The following is a 17,652-nucleotide window of genomic DNA, read 5'->3' as shown; positions in this document are numbered from 1 at the left end:
GGAATACTTATATCTTGGGACAAGCCTCCCGGCCTTTGATGCTCAACCTTAACCTGTTGACAATTATGACATTTGGCTACAAATCCCGCAACCGTTCCACCTATAGACTTTCCGTAGACCATGCTACATCCCGGTGGCTCTAGGATGAATAGAATATCGAAAACTATGAGCTTCCTCTAAAATTTGTTCCCTCAAACCATCAACATTCGGAACACATAACCGACCTTGGTACCTAAGCAACCCATATCCCCCATCGGAAAAGGCCTCAACGGACTTCTTGAGTACCGACTCTTTCAACTCAACTAATATGGGATCAAGGTCTTGTTTAGACTTAACATCCATCACAAAGGACGATTCAGAACAATTATGGACCACGACACCACCCTTGGTGGAATGAACTAGTTGGACACCTAGCCGGGCCAATCTATGCACCTCACGAACCAATTCTTTCTTTTCATCCTCTACATGAGCCACACTACCCATGTACAATCTACTAAGTGCATCCGCTACAACATTAGCTTTGCCGGGGTGATAAATGACACTCATGTCATAATCCTTTAATAATTCTAACCACCTTCATTGACGAAGATTCAAGTCCTTTTGACTAAACACATATTGAAGACTCTTGTGATCAGTGAAAACATCCACATGGATCCCATATAGATAGTGCCTCCATATTTTTAAGGCAAACACAACCGCCACTAATTCAAGATCATGGGTGGGATAGTTCTTCTCATGGACTTTAAGTTTCCTTGAAGCATAGTCAATCACTTTACCGTTTTGCATGAGGACGCATCCCAACTCTACTCTAGAGGCATCACAGTATACTACGAAACCATCAATACCCTCCGGTAAGGTCAACACCGAAGCAGAAATAAGTCTATCTTTCAACTCTTGGAAGCTTTTCTCACAAGCTTCTGACCACACAAACTTAGCTTCCTTTTGAGTCAAAGCCGTCAATGGAGAAGCAATGGAGGAAAATCCCTCAACAAACCTCCTATAGTAGTCGGCCAAACCCAAAAAGCTTCTAAAGTCGGAAGAAGTTAGAGGTCTAGGACAACTCTTGACGGTATCTGTTTTCTTAGGATCTACCTCAATACCCTTGCTTGACACAATATGACCAAGAAAAGCTACAGACCTTAACCACACTTGCTAAACTTTGCAAAAAGTTGTTGGTCCTTAAGAACTTGCATACAATTCTCAAATGGTCCACATGTTCATTCTCACTCCTTGAATAGATCAAAATATCATCGATAAACACAATCACAAATATGTCTAGGTATTGCCTAAACACTCTATTCATCAAGTCCATAAACGCCGTCGGAGCATTAGTTAATCCAAACGACATTACCACAAACTCATAGTGACTATACCGGGTTCGAAATGCTGTCTTGGGAATATCAACCCCTCTCACTCTCAATTGGTGATAACCCGAATGAAGATCAATCTTAGAGAAATAGCTAGCCCCTTGAAGTTGGTCAAACAAATCATCAATTCTCGGAAGGGGATACTTAATTTTGATGGTCACTTTGTTCAATTGATGATAGTTGATGCACATTCTAAGAGACCCATCCTTTTTTCTAACAAACAATACAGGAACACCCCATGGAGAGATACTTGGTCGGATGAAGCCCTTATCTAATAAATCGTTTAGCTGCTCTTTCAAGTCTTTCAACTCCGCTGGAGCCATTCTATAAGGAGGAATAGAGATAGGTTGCATATCTGGTAAATGGTCAATACCAAAATCTATTTCCCACTCGGGAGGAATACTGGGTATATCATCGAGAAAGACTTCTGGGAACTCATTTACTACCGGAACCGACTCTAGAGAAAGGGTTTCAGATTCAACATCCCTCACCCTAACAAGATGGTAAATACACCCTCTGGAGATCATCTTTCTAGCTTTAAGCCAAGAGACAAATTGACCTCTAGGCATAGAATCCCCCCGCCCCCCCTCCCTTTCCACTCTATGATAGGCTTATTTGGAAATTGGAATCTGACCACCCGAGTTCTACAATCGATAGAGGCATAACATGCATGCAACCAATCCATACCTAAAATCACATCAAAGTTTAACATGTCTAACTCTACCAAATCCACCAAGGTAACTCTATGGGCTAAGGAAACGAGACATCTCCTATAGACTCTCTTAGCCACCACCGAATCACCATTTGTAGAAGTTGAGTTTGAGAATCAGAGACAAAGAACACAAGTAAAAATGAGAGATTTAAACCCTGTATGGAATAAAAAACTTGTGTATCATGTGAATGATATTGCTGATCTTCCCTATCGGACGATTGAAGTGAATGTTTTCAATGAAAAAAGGTCAAACACAAGCAGAAATTTTCTGGGTCGAGCTCGAATTTCTGGGTCAAGCATTGCTAAAGAAGGGGAAGAAGTGGAACATCTTTATACACTTGATAAAAGAAGTCCTTTTTTTCTCATGTGGTGAGTTGAGTTTGAAGATTTATTTATCTACAAGATCCGGTGACAATGTTGAATTTGAGTTAGAATATTGGGTTAAAAGATGTGGGTTACGGGTGGGTATTTAATTTTTTTAATTATTAGGGTAGCCAATAGGATAGCGACACGTCATAAATGAATTTGTTAATTGATGTTATTAGTTAGGCTGTTAAATATGAGGGGCAAAATAGAGCCAAAAGGTTGACATCAAGGACATTTTAGGCTCGAAAGGTAGAAAAGAGGTAATTTTGTACCAATTTGCATAGTAGAGGGGTATTTTAGACCCTTTTCCATTGTTAAAATTAGATGATATTGTTATGTTTGACTGAACACATACTTAGTAGAATAATACATAAAATTAAGCATGTACAAATTTTATAAAAATAACAGTCTTTGAAAATGTGGGTTTAAAGATATAAAATTAGGCACGTACAAATTTTATGAAAATAATAGGGGATAAAGCGTTTCCGAGAGACTAGTATATCAATAATTGCACACCCTAGGTATTTATATACTTGGGTGATGAAAAACCTTTGGTTTATATAGAGACGTAATCTACGTGTCATTTGTGGCTATGGATTTTCGGCAATCCAATCCACAAAAAAAGAGCAGGCACCTGGCCAGTTATTGAAAAGAAAAGAAAAAAAATCTTGGTAAAGAAAGCAAAAAAGTTTGGGAATGGCTGCAGTGGGGATAGGTGGTGTAGTACTCCACTCTTCATTTCTGGGGAAGAAAGTGGGGATTTTGAAGCCTTTATGTTTGTCGATACGATTGAAGAAACAATGTAATTTTAAAATTTGCGGTAGCTTTGTACATGATCTTTTTGTTGGAGTTGGGGTAGGACTACCCTGTACTGTAATGGAGTGTGGTGATATAATTTATAGAAGCACACTACCCAAGTCAAATGGGATCACAGTGACTGTTCCTGGGGTTATTTTGGCTTTGGGTACCCTCTCTTACCTCTGGGCTACTCCTGGTGTTGCTCCTGGTTTCTTTGATATGTTTGTTCTTGGCTTTCTTGAAAGATTCTTTCGACCTATTTATAAGAAGGTACCTATAAATGAGTTAGTTAATTAGTTTACTTATCTTTTTTGTTCCCCAAATTCTTTATCTTATCTGCAGGATGATATTGTATTGGGAAAGAAACTGGGTGAGGGATCTTTTGGTTCTGTTTATAGAGTTTCTTTGGCAAGAAAGCCATCATCAAAGCCTGCTGATTTAGTCTTAAAAAAAGCAACTGAATATGGAGCAGTGGAAATATGGATGAATGAGCGTGTGCGTAGAGCTTGTGCTAATAGTTGTGCTGATTTTCTCTATGGTTTTCGAGAGGTACACTTGTTCATCATCATCATATATATCACTTATTCCAATCACTTATTTATATTGAAAATTCTGCTAGACTTCTTCAAAGAAAGGAGCAGAGTATTGGCTTCTTTGGCGTTTCGAAGGGGAGGCTACACTTGCTGATCTGATGCAGAGTAGAGACTTTCCCTACAATGTAGGTATTCCTTTCTCTTCTTACCTATAATGCATATTTTTCTCTACTTTTCAGATAATTGCAACTGCTTTTGGGGACACAACATACCCATGTGAGCTCTGTGCTTATACCATGCGAATTTTTGATTTGAGGTTAACGTACAGATTGTGAAAAGATCTTAGTTTCCCGTGTCTGAGAGAAAACGGCAGATCAGGTGGAAAATAGAATCTATATATTTATAGTTGTTAAAGGATCATTTAATAGTTATTGGTATAAATTAGTCTCCTAAAAAGATCTACATGTAGGAGAAATCCCTAGCACTGATAACTAATACAGAATGTTTTCTATTGGATGAAAAATTCTCTTGAAACAGTATCATAACTTTCTCGGTTCAGATATAACAGAAATATCTTCATTTAGGCGTTTACATGTTAAGGGAAATTAGCAAATACGGAGCTGAGAGGAATGATTTTTGATTTCGTAGTGAAAGTGTATGATAGATACTGATAGGGTTAAACAACAAAAGGATGTTGTATAAAACACTTAGAAAATGCAATTATCTGCTAATTGAAAAGAGATAAACAATATGAAGAAAATGTCCTCCTAATTGAGAAAAGATTCTACAGAAAGTTATTCATGAACATTCACCATTCAATGCATAGTTAAAACTACCTCTTCAAGTTGAGATATATAATAAATTCTGTCATATCGTACCATGTTTATATATATATGTTCAGCATATCCAAAATATTGCACTTGTGGCCCAATGGTTTCAAGGTTGAACAATTGCATAGTTTGTATTCATATTGATACCCATATGTGAGTTATTATAATTCATTATTTTGAATAATTGTAATTTCTTGTGTCCGACTCTTGTAGAGTTGCTCCGAATGATGAATTACTAAATTCTGATAATTTCTCTCAGAACGTTTATTTTTATCTACTTAAATGTTCGCAGAACTCTTAACACAATTAAGCTGTAAATTCTTTTCCCAAAGGCTAGCTTTGAGCTAATTTTATGAGCCAAATGACCCCACATATTACATAATTTACTTGCTCCACATTGTGGAAGGAAGTCTTTACAATCTGTCCTTCTCTACAGATTTAGCAAATGAAAAAAAATAATTGACATAGACAATAACAACTAGTTGAACTAATGTTTGGTTATTATGGTGGATTCGGTGTTTGTCACGACTGTTTTTCATCTATTCTAGTCGAGATTTTGTGATGGTGGTCTAGAGATAAGTGTGATATTAGATATTATCTTAGAAAACTTCTGACACAAATTTTTGAGTATTGAAATAAAAATAAAATAAAATTGGAAAGAGTCAATGAGCTGGATGGATATAAAGGAAGCTCGGCCATAAGTAGTGTCTGGTTGGGTTGCAGTTTTTGTTGTAAGTCCTTTCTGCAAAAGTTACTATCTGTTTTGTCCTCCCCCTCCTGAACTCTCTCTCATGATTTATTAAATCATCAGGTAGAATCATTGATCCTTCGAGAGGTTCAGGACTTACCCAAAGGTTTGGATAGAGAAAATAGAATCATATTGACAATTATGAGACAACTCCTATTTGCTTTGGATGGACTTCACTCCACAGGGATAGTACATAGAGATATTAAGCCTCAAAACATAATTTTCTCTGAAGGTAAACTGTCCTGTTAAGATTTGTGGTTGAGTTTGATTGTCTACTTGTAAGTTGTAATAAATATCTCTCTGAAGCAGGTTCTCGCGCGTTCAAAATAATTGATCTTGGTGCTGCAGCAGATTTGAGAGTAGGAATCAATTATATTCCTAAGGAGTTTCTTTTAGATCCAAGGTAATTTCCTACTCTGCAAACTGACAAGTTTGTGTATGCACAAGTGGAAATTTCTTGTTCAACACATGGACACTAATAACATCTATATTTTCTATTCTGTGACCTTTGTTTCTTGGAACTAATTATCCCCTTGATAAAAGTGGCATAATGTAATTGTCAGCTCATAACGATGACTTCTTATCATTCTTTTCTGTTATTCATTTCAAAAACATCTCCAATCAAATTAAATAAAAGAACATGCATTTTCCATCCTTTTTATTATTAGGGTAATGTATATTCTAACCTCAACATCTCAATCTGCATTTGTTGTTGCTTTCATGGATTAATAAAGTATGATGCCAATTTGCTCGTCGAATCATGTCCATTTTTTCACTTTACATATTTTCTGAATTCAATTTGTTTTGTTAATCATGCCTTTATTATTTATAACCAGGTGTCCTCAAACCTCCCAAATGAACCATCAGTGCTAACCTTATAAGTTCTTAGAGGACTACCAGGAAAATCAACTTCATTTTTGAGTGTTAAAAGTGTTCTTTCTATAATGCTCAAGCTAACAAACTGAAACTTATATGCCTAAATAGAAAAAAATTCAGGACCCGACAGAGTTATGTCCCTGAAATTGAGTGATGAAATATCAGGATTTTCCAATTTAATGGGTATGTTATGTACCATAATGATTGAGTACTTTCCCCGCACATTTTAAAGAACATTAGATGACTTTGAGATTGGATTTATGGCATGTTTTTGTGTGTTAGTTTTAATTATATTAGCTTAATTTACATGAGAGATGCACATAGTATGAATGATCATGTTCCTTATTCAATTATAAAGAAGTGAATTGATCTCTTATTTATCCCACGTCCAAATGGTCAATTTGTGTTGTTATACTAATCTAACTGTATATTGACTATTGAGATTGGTATGATCTCAAAAGTTAATCTTTGTACCATTAAAAGGTGAAGAGAAAATAGATGCATTCTGTGTTACTGATCATCTGTTTTTTGGAAGACTTTCAGGTAATACAATTTATAACTTGGTATGTTTGCATGGGTGGATCTTTTACTTAGGGATTTAGTTTACTTATTTTTCTAACTGTATCTTTTCTGGTCAAGATACGCTGCACCAGAACAATACATTATGAGCACACAAACCCCTTCTGCACCGTCTGCTCCAGTTGCAACTGCACTTTCCCCAGTTCTATGGCAGGTTTGATGACCAGTCACTCTTTTTTTTTTTTTTGATGACCAGTCGCTCACTTTTGACTAATTACCTCTTTTTTTTTAATCCATAAAATTAACTCCTTTTTATGCTACTTTTTTTAACAGCTGAATCTCCCAGACCGATTTGACATCTACAGTGTCGGTCTCATATTCCTGCAAATGGTTAGATTCAAATCGAAAGCTATTTACTATTAATATTTCTTAGACAAAATTTAGCTCTTCTAGGAGAATCTAGACATTTGAGTTCCGGAATAAAAAGAATTACAAGGAAGTGATTGTCAGTTTCTTTTAGATTTTCTTATCTAAATGTAGAAAACATGATGTGATTCTCTGAGTTAAACAAAGAACTAGTCAACCAGGATCTTGAACTTTAAGCAAAAAACAGTAGTATGAAAAAACTGATGTGTCTCGTGATATAGAACATGGAATCAAGTGTTTCTAAAATGAGGTTAAAGATGATATTCTGAACTATAAAATAACTACTCACTTGTTCTAAAAGAAGCAACGACTTCAAAAGAAGTTAAATTGTGATCTGATTTTGGATGGGGAAGATGTGTTCTTGAATGATCAAATGATTTGTAGTTCCTAAAGTTACCGCTTGAAATCAATTAATGTGGCTAAGAAACCTCACATATATTTGAGAACATGATAAGGACTATCACCACTTGGATTGGAACCAAACACAAGGATTAAGAAGAAGAAATAGAGTATAATCTTATTATTTCTAATTGTTGCTATCTAAAGAACATGAACCGTGTCTTTTACAAAGCATCGGAGCCCTTTATATAAGCTTAGGGTCTCTTCTTTGATGACTACATTTGCTATTCTAATAAGGAAAGAAAATAGATAAAAGCAAGGAAATAAAATGCCTATTCTACAAGGAAACAATAAAGAAATTAAAATATACCAACAAAAGGAAATAACAACAATATTTCCCATTTTAGGAAGGAATAGTCTTTAACGTAGCTTCTTAGACTTCATGGACTAGAAAAGTTTCTTGAACTTGAAAATAAGTCCACACACTTATTCTTGGGCATGGAAGAACTTTTACTCGGCAGGTTAAGTAAGAAAAGCCCTATATAGCTTCGCGGTTTACACAAGTACATGAGGAAGAAAATGAACGATGACCTGCAAATAGTAACTTTATGGATATTAAGTAAGAAACAAAGGTCCTTTAATTAAGGGTGGCCTTTGCATGATTTATTTGAGGAAAGGTGACTCATATTTTTGCTTTTTTTTGGGTAGGTGCAACTCTTTTGAGATTAGTGTTAATGTCACTGATTTGAAAACCCCCACATTTTCTTGTATACACAAAGGCCCCACATTCCCCATCCCTCTCTCCTTCACTTCCATAACCGCCACCTCTTCATCTGTCACTTCCTCCACCACCACCTCCTTCTCTTTCCCCGCCTCAACTGTCGCCTCCTTCTCCTCCACATCTCTGCCTCCCCTCTACTTCCACCTTCAATAGTAAATTCAACTTCTTCATTAGGTTGTTGCAAACAACTACTAAATTTCTTGGAACAACTTCAATAGTTATTGCAACAACTAAACAAATTCTAAGTTACTGTAACACATTCTGTAGTTGTAATTATCAAATTTGTTGCAATAAGACTCGGTAGTTGTTTACGACAACTTACTGAAGTTGTTGGATTTACTGCAGAATCTCCTTAACTGCTCCAAAAATTGTATTTTCTGAATCACCTCTACCAATCTTCATACAACAAAAATAAAAATAGTTTGTAGATTAAAAAGAAGAAGAAGAGGAAGAAGAAAAAGAGAGAAGGGAGGGAATTCAAAAAACTGAATTTTGAACATGAAAAGTGGGCATGTTTGCATTATTTTAAAAACTTGGATGGTTAGTATTTTACCCTCAATTTTGGAGTTGTAAATTACTCTTTCTGAATTTTAATATTTACATTCAGGCTCATTTTAACTGAATCGTGGCTGACATGGTCAATATCAATTTTTTGTTCAAGACTTGAGAGGTTCCTTAAATTAAATATACTCTAGAATCAAGTTTAAAAGAATTGTTGGTTTCCTTTCTCCTTTTCTTTAGCTCATATAACCAAGATCTGGATTCGCAATAACTTTAAACAAATTGCCCATTGGATGTGATCTTACCTATTTCAATAGGCTCCCCCTTCCTCCGTAATGGGCTTATCTGGTGCAAATACGGATTAGTCAAGCCAATTGGCTTCACATACCAATGGTTAAACCAAAAATAAAATAGAATTGAATATTGCATGTACAAGATTTTAAAATTAACTATGTATTACAGTCATGCTGATATTTCTGTCTTGTAGTGTTTTCTGAAGAATTTATATGTTGTTTGTTCCATGATAGGCATTCTCAGGATTACGCAGTGACAACAGTCTCATTCAATTCAACCGACAACTGAAGAGATGCGACTATGATTTAGTTTCGTGGAGACAGAGTGTAGAGCCTCGTGCTGGCCCTGATCTTAGGAAAGGCTTTGAGTTGTTAGATTTGGATGGTGGAATAGGGTGGGAGCTATTAACATCTATGGTACGTTTCAAAGCACGCCAAAGAATTAGTGCAAAGACAGCTTTAGCTCATCCTTACTTTGATAGAGAAGGTCTGCCAGCCCTGTCCTTCATTCAGAACCTAAAGCTGCAATTCTTCCGGGCTACACAACAAGACTATAGTGAAGCTGCAAACTGGGTTGTTCAACTAATGGCAAAATCAGGAACAGAACAAGACGGGGGCTTCACAGAAGCACAACTTCAGCAGCTTAGGGTATGTATTCTCATGGCTTTACGACATTGTTACTAATGTTGGTTATTAAGGGTGTGTTTGGTATGAAGGAAAATGTTTTGTCATGGAAAATGTTTTTCTAGAAACTGTTTTCCTAGAAAACAAGTTGATTTTTGACTTATTTTTTCATCTTTGGTTGGTGAGTAGAATATTTTTCGAAAAAGATTTTTAGTGTTTGATTTATGAATGAAAAATATTTTTGAGAAATATCTTTCATTTTTATTAGAGTAGAGAATAATTTTTGAAATTGAAAATATTTTTTAAAAACAAACTTAAATTTTTTTTGGGGGTGGGGGTCAAGGGTAGGGGTGAAAAATTGAAATTTTGAAGTTGAAAATATTTTTTAAAAACAAACTTAATTTTTTTTGGGGGCTGGGTGGGTGGGGTGGGGGGTCAAGGGTTGGGGTGAAAAAATAAAAGTTTGAAGTTGAAAATATTTTTTAAAAACAAACTTAAATTTTTTTTTGGGGGTGGGGGGGGGGGTGGGTAGGGGTTAAAAAAATGAAAATTTTGAAATTGAAAATATTTTTGAAAAACAAACTTAAAATTATTTTTTTGGGGTAGTGGGGGGGGGGTTGGGTGGGTGGGGGGTCGAGGGTAGGGGTGAAAAAATGAAATTTTGAAATTGAAAATATTTTTTAAAAACAAACTTAAATTTTTTTTGGGGGGTGGTGTCACGTCCCGAGCCTACACCCTGGACGTGGCCGGCACTCGAAGACCATTGCGGGCCCCCAAGCGAACCCTTGGCCTGACTTTCTTAACTCAGCAGAAACTTAACTCGATAGCATAAGTCAATGCAATGCAAGGTTAAAAAACAACCTAACTGATAAAAATTTGGCCAAAAAGGCAACTCGAGTCCCAAAATAGAATATTTACATATATACATAGATGAGAGACTCAAAATCAGCTGACTGACTGTCTATGAAACCTCTATATTACTGAGATGGATGTTGGGACAGACCTAACAACATCCTAATAAAATGGGGAAGGAATGGGAAGACTTGGCGCTCTTGGCGCTTTGAGAGGCGCGGAGCGCCAGACCAAAAACTTCAGAGGAGGCCTGCTGGCGCACTGATGGGTGCACCGCCCCAAGGGGGGGAAATTCAGAGCCCCTCTTGGGGCGCGTTGACAGGCGCGACGCCCCACTCTTTTTCCCCGAAAACCGACTTTTCTCCTTAGTTTTCTCCAACTCTAAACCTTCTACACATCAAAGTTTCCAGCCCCAAGCATTTAAAATCATAAACCTCTCAACATACAATAGATTCAACTCAGAAACACCACCGGAAACATACACCAAACCAATAAGAACTACAACACAACACAACTACAACTTCAACAATTCCAACCAACAACTTCAATCAAACATAATCAATCTTTTCTCGAAATTAAACGAGCTTGGCGTGTGGGGAAAAGAACCAACCCAACACTATGAACTCACATACCTTAATATAAGGATCACCCCCGAAGAAAAACACGACGATCTTTACGATGTTTGCTTCTTCTTCTCCTTTCTCTCATTTTCTCTCAAGAACCCTAACTCTTACTCTTTTTAAAAAGGGAAAAATGATCAAAAATCAGTCTTACACCTTAATATATATCCAAAGACAAGGCTAGGGAAAAGACCAAAATACCCTTACAATTTTCGGACAGATTCCCTGCCAACTGCCCAACTTTCAAAGGGCATAACTTGCTCATACGAACTCAGAAACGAGCAAACTTGATGGCGTTGGAAAGACCAATCCACGAACTTTGCAACCATAACTGGAACTATACATAGATCATCCTGAGCTAGGAGTTATAACTGTTCAAAGTTGGCCAAAAATTCATTATTTTCCATACTTAGCCAAATTTTTCAGATTTTTGAATTTTTTCCAAAAATGAAAATTTCCAATTCTAAGCCTCTTCATAGTTATTTTAAATTGTCGGATGTTACAGGTGGGGTGGTAGGGGTGGGTGGGGGGGTCGAGGGTAGGGGTGAAAAAATGAAATTTTGAAATTGAAAATATTTTTTAAAAACAAACGTAATATTTTTTTTTTGGGGGTGGGTGGGTAGGAGGTGGGTGGGTGGGGGTCAAGGGTAGGGTGAAAAAATGAAATTTTGAAGTTGAAAATGTTTTTTAAAAACAAACTTAATTTTTTTTTGGGGCGGGGGGTGGTAGTGGGTGGGGTGGGTGGGAGGGGGGGGACAAGGGTAGGGTGAAAAAATGAAATTTTGAAGTTGAAAATATTTTTTAAAAACAAACTTAAATTATTATTTTTGGGGTAGAGATGGCGAGTAGGGGTTGGGTGGGTTGGTGGGGGGGGGGGGGACTGATCGACGATCTGGATGAAAAAATAAAAAATTGAAATTTAAAATAATTTTTTAAAACAAACTTAAATACAATAAATGATAGGGGGAGGGTAGTGGGTGGGGGGTAAAAAAATAAAAAAATAAAATTAGAAATATCTTTTAAAAACAATTTTTAATATTTTTTTTGGAGGGAGTGGGGGTAGGGGGTGAGGGTGGGGTAAAAAAAATGAATTTAAAAACAAGCTTTAAATTTTTTTTTCGGGGGGGGGGGGGGGGGGTTGGGGGGCTGATTTGAGGGTAGGGACAAAATAAATTGATTTTTTTAACAAAAAAATAATTGTAATTTGAAGTTGCAAGAGAGTTTTGGAAAATGTTTTCCTTAAGTTTTGAAGGGAAGTCATTTTTCCTTAAATTTGTGGAATATGAGTTGATTTGGAAAACATTTAACCCAACCAAACATGAGAAATCCTTCAAACCAAACACACCCTAAATGTAAAATTTCCTCAATACGCTTTGTTTTGTTTTTCCAATTGTGATTTACAGGAAATAGAGCCTAAGAAGAAGTCAAATGCGCAGAGGAATGCTCTTGCATCAGCTCTTCGACTTCAAAGGAAAATTATAAAAACCCTAAATGAGAGTATGGATGATCTTAGCAATAAACGGAAAAGCTTATGGTGGAGCCGGTGGATTCCAAGAGAGGAATGAAATTAGTAAATGTGTACAAAATAGTTTTAGTACTTTGTTTCATAGAAGCTTACTTACTAGTTTTCATTCTCATTTGACAATGTAAACCAATTTTTGAACATAGATTATTATATGTAAAAAGTGAAAATATCTTATACCAATATGTACACATGTTTTAATATTTATACAAAGATATGGAGTTAACAGTTGATTTTCTATGTAGCCTGGTAAAATTGACAGAAAACCAGAGGAGAACATTTTATAATTGTAACATCATTTGTTTCAGCCCACCTTAATGCTTCTACAGAAAGGTGAAAAATGGTGAACAGTAGAAGCACTATTACTGGTGGAACTTACTATATGTAAATAATATATATATATATTATTTAAAAAAAAAGCATATATGCAATAAGCAAAATCACTAGAAAATAATGACAAAGAATAATCAATTTAGAATTGCAAATAGTCTTACTTTGTTTGATTTTTTTTGGTGTAATTTCTTTCTTTATTTGAAAACAATATACTGTACATGTGTCCTTGATTTTGTTCAATTGAGATAAAGCCATTGAGTTGTGATCGGTTGGTTGGAGTTCGAGTTAGTAATAAGAGAGTTGAGATTTATCCTTAGGGTGTGAATAAGGAAAAAAAAAAGGGGGGGGGGGGGGGGTATAAGGAAACAAATTAGAGAAAATATGTAACACCTCGGATTCGAGAAAGGGCAACATTTCAGTTCCAGAAGAATCTGGTGCCATCAGACGGAGGCTAGCCACGGCTCGTGGACTGAGCCATGGATCGTAGGTCTAGTCCGTGGATTGGCCACCCAAATAGGCTCAGAGGACCACGAACCACGACCTGGACCAACGAACCGTCGTTGGGTCCACGGTCTGTGGATCATGGCCTCAAAGTCCAGTCTCTAATGAAGATGACGGATGTGTAGGATGGACCGTCGGTCAAACCACGGTCCGTCGGTCAAGGCCAGTAAGTCGAAGGTCAGCAGTTATTCTAGGGGCAGTTGGGTCTTTTCCTAATTAGTTTAGCCTAATACTATGTCGGTTTACCCTTCACCAAAACATGTAAGTGTTTTAACTCTAAAACTTCTCAATTGAAAATCGTTCTCTCAAATTTACAAAAGAAGAACAAGTCTTCCTCTCAAATATTTCTCTCTCTAGAAAACTTGAAGAAGAAGGGTCAAAGCTAGGGTTTGCAAGTCAATTCTCCAATTCCTCCATTGAAGTTAAGCAATTGGCATTGAGGTATGATAGTTTTCATCCATGGATTCCTTTCATTCATGGAGTTCACAAATTCTCCTATTTTCAAAGTTAGAATTCCCCAATCTAGTTAGGATTTTCTTCTATGATATGGGTTCCTTTAACTATTGATTTAGTTGATTGATCTATGATCTTTTATGCATGAATCGAGTTAATCTAATGATTTTATGATGATTCCCCATGAACCCATGTAATTTCCATGTTTTCTAAATTATGATCATATGATGCGGGTGTTGGATTATGAAAGAGAAGTTTATGAAATTAAGCATGTTCTTATGAAATTTATGCAAATGTTGTAAGGATGCTTGAGAGTGAAGTATCAATGATAATGTTGTTGTGTTGTTGAGAGGATTTTCTCATATACACATGAAAGCATGATTGTGAAAGGTTTTCTCACATAAGTAAGGGTTCTAAGGTTGAAATGTCTTCTCACCGAAATGAATCAAATATAAAAATCTATCCTACTAAAACCTAGCTTGGATTGGCAAGATGACGTTACCTTCCATGGATAAAAAGAACAAGTAAGAAAATGACTATTCTGTGGTATTTATGCTTAGCACCGAGAGGATATCGAGATGAAAGCTCTCCAGTGAGTAGAGGCCGGATTTCTAGAAGCAATCTCCTTATCCCTTACCTATGTGCCCCCATAGGATGATTGTCTAGATAGACATTAGCTAGTGGATCCACCTAAGCTGGAAGTTCATGGTCCTTACCTTGTCAAGTAGGACAACCCTTTTCGGTGTGGGAGACACCAGGAGATCACGTTATAGCTCACATAGTCTCTTGTCAGTTAAGGCTACTTCCCACAATAATAATGAACTAACGTTACTTCAAGAATTATCTCACATGTGTTCAAAGGTTTTAAAGATGTTAGCTTGCATTGACCATGTTTATGACTTATGTTTTCTAACTCTTTTTATATCATGTTTTAGCTTGTTCATTGCATGTCATGAAATGTCCCTTTTTTCTAGCATGATTTAAATGTTTATATGCATGGCTATCATACTTGGTACATATTTTTTTACCACACATACTCTTGCCTACATTTCCCTAAATGTAGGGTCTGACAGTCAGGGTTCTCAGTTTCGTGGTTAGAGGTTGACTTGAGAGATTCCGAGCTTTGGTGAGTCCTCATGCTTCGAGGACGAATTTTCATTGTTTTCAGTTTTCTGTCTTATTTTCAGTTTTGGACATGATGTATGGGATAGGCCCAATTTCATTCTATTGTACTAGATGGCTAATGAGACAGTGTTTAGAATTCCGCTTTATCTACTATAAAAACTATTGGGACTTGAAATGTATTTCTTTATCTCTTTGTTTTATTTCTTATGTTATGAATGCTAAGTGGCTTGTATGGGGCCTCTCGGGGTCTTATACACCATGTTACACCTACGGGGTACCTTGGGTCCTGACAAACTTGATAATCAGAGCACAAGGTTTAAAATGGTTCTAGGATGTTCATAAGCCACGTCGAGTAGAATCTTGTTCATGAGTGTGAAGTATGCCACATTTATGATTGAGAAGCTATAAGATGATTAGGAAACTCCACTTCTTTCATTACTCTAAAGTCGTGTGATATATTTTAACTCTATAAGGTCTCTCTCCTAATCCTTATCTGATGCTTTACAGGATATAACTACTCGAAGAGCTTATGCTAGAAGAAATATGAGAGAGAGTGCAGAACAAGAAGCTCCTCCCCAAGCTACTCAAGTTTCGGTCGACCCTTTGGCCAAGTAAGTGACTAATGTGGAGTTTAAGGTTGCTTTTCAAGTATTGGCTCTAGCCATGTCAGCCCAAGCCAATAGGGAGGTTGTGGTTCCCGTGAACCTAAGTGTGGGTAAGACGGCATCTAGAGTGAGGGACTTCACTAGGATGAATCCTCTGGAGTTTCATGATTCTAAGGTTGCGGAAGATCCTCAAGAGTTCATTGATGAGGTTTACAAGGTGTTGATGATCATGGGAGTGACACTGGTGGAAAAGGCGTAGTTGGCTGCTTATGAACATAAGGGTGTTGCACAAATTTGGTTAAAAAACAAATGGAAAGAAGGGAGACCGGAAGATGCGGGTCCTCTTGACTGGGAAGAGTTTAAGGTTGCTTTCCTTGATAGGTTCTTTCCCCTTGAGATGAGGGAGGCAAAGGTTCTTGACTTTATCAACCTTCGTCAATGAAGTATGAGTGTGAGGGAATATGCTTTGAAGTTCACACAATTGTCTAAATATGCCCCTGCAATGGTTGTCGATCCTAGGGCAAGGATGAGTAAGTTCGTTTTGGGTGTGTCTGAAATGGTGGTTAAAGAATGTCGCACCCCATGCTCATTAACGACATGGACATTTCTCGTCTCATGGTTCATGCTCAATAGATCGAAGATGAGAAACTTAAGGAAAAGTCTAAGGAGACAAAGAAGGCTAAAACTAGTGATGGTAATTTCTCTCATGCAAGGTCTGATGGACATGGTTGTCCTAGATTTCGACAAAGGTTTCCTGATCAAGGTTATTCCAATTCTCCTCCTAGGTTCAATAAATATAGGGTGTCTAACCTTAAGCCCAAGGAGGAATGGTTGCGGGTTGTCATTGCTTATGTCTACTTGTGCTAGGTGTGGAACGAAGCACGAGGATAAGTGCCTATCCGACAATGATGATTGCTCCAGTTGTGGTAAACGTGGTCATAAGATGAGGGATTGCCCAATACTTATGGCTGAAGGAAGAGAGGGCAAGCAAGCTCCTCCTAGTGGTTCGGGTTCTAATGCTCCTAAGAAAAACCAATTTTGTGCACTTCAGACTCATGGTGAACAAGAGGGTTCTCCCAATGTGGTTATCGGTATGTTAACAGTATTCCAACTTGATGTTTATGCTTTACTTGATCCCGGTGCCACCTTGTCTTTTGTGACGCCATATGTGGATATAAGGTTTGATGTTCTTGCGGATGTGTTGTTAGATCCTTTTTCTGTCTCTACTCCTGTTGGTGATTCTATTGTGGCTAAGAGAGTCTATAGAAAGTGTCCCATTTTCTTGTCCCATAAAGTTACTCTTCTTGATTAGGTAGAGCTTGATATGCTAGATTTTGAAGTTATCCTTGGTATGGATTGGCTGCACTCATGCTATGCTTCTGTCGATTGTAGAGCTTGTGTAGTCAAGTTTCAGTTTCCGAATGAGCCTATCCTAGAATTGAAAGGGGGAAATTCAATGCCTAAGGGTTAGTTTGTCTCTTGTTTTAAAGATAGAAAGATGATCTCTAAGGGTTGCATATACCATCTAGATAGGGTGAAGGATGTGGATTTCAAAACCCCTACTCCTAAGTCGGTCCCCGTTGTTAATGAGTTTCTGGAAGTGTTCCCACATGATTTACCCGGAATTCCTCCCAAGAGGGAAATAGACTTTGGTAATGACCTTCTCCCATATACACAACCTATTTCTATTCCTCCTTACCGAATGGCTCTGACGAAACAAAATAAGTTGAAAAAATAATTAAAAGACTTGTTGGATAAGGGTTTCATCCGAACAAGTATCTCTCCGTGGGGTGCTCCAGTTTTGTTTGTTAGAAAGAAAGATGGCTCTCTTCGTATGTGTATTGACTATCGCTAGTTGAACCAGGTGACCATTAAGAATAAGTATCCTCTTCGAAAGATAAATGATTTGTTTGACCAACTTCAAGGAA

At 37.1% G+C, this 17,652-nt stretch overlaps 1 protein-coding gene across 1 annotated transcript; it reads left to right on the top strand.

Moving 5' to 3' along the window:
• Nucleotides 1–3,109: 3,109 nt before the first annotated feature.
• On the top strand, nt 3,110–12,892 carry LOC125834611 (serine/threonine-protein kinase STN7, chloroplastic). Its single transcript, XM_049513743.1, has 9 exons — nt 3,110–3,513; nt 3,586–3,792; nt 3,863–3,965; nt 5,422–5,586; nt 5,664–5,757; nt 6,870–6,963; nt 7,083–7,139; nt 9,324–9,737; nt 12,589–12,892. The coding sequence occupies exons 1-9, from the start codon at nt 3,142–3,144 to the stop codon at nt 12,748–12,750; spliced, it is 1,668 nt and encodes a 555-aa protein (XP_049369700.1). The 5' UTR covers nt 3,110–3,141; the 3' UTR covers nt 12,751–12,892.
• Nucleotides 12,893–17,652: the final 4,760 nt, after the last annotated feature.

Source organism: Solanum verrucosum, unplaced genomic scaffold (genome assembly GCF_900185275.1).
Source record: "Solanum verrucosum unplaced genomic scaffold, falcon-dt-bn FXZP01000116.1, whole genome shotgun sequence".
In the NCBI taxonomy this organism is placed as follows: domain Eukaryota; kingdom Viridiplantae; phylum Streptophyta; class Magnoliopsida; order Solanales; family Solanaceae; genus Solanum; species Solanum verrucosum.
This window is presented reverse-complemented; position numbering and strand designations above follow the sequence as displayed.

Bases quoted from the DNA above. Each gene is read 5' to 3' on its own strand.
- LOC125834611 (XM_049513743.1), top strand. From the start codon at position 3,142: ATGGCTGCAGTGGGGATAGGTGGTGTAGTACTCCACTCTTCATTTCTG. The intron at 3,966-5,421 runs GTATTCCTTTCT...ATCATCAGGTAG, and splicing joins AGACTTTCCCTACAATGTAG to AATCATTGATCCTTCGAGAG. The intron at 7,140-9,323 runs GTTAGATTCAAA...GTTCCATGATAG, and splicing joins GTCTCATATTCCTGCAAATG to GCATTCTCAGGATTACGCAG.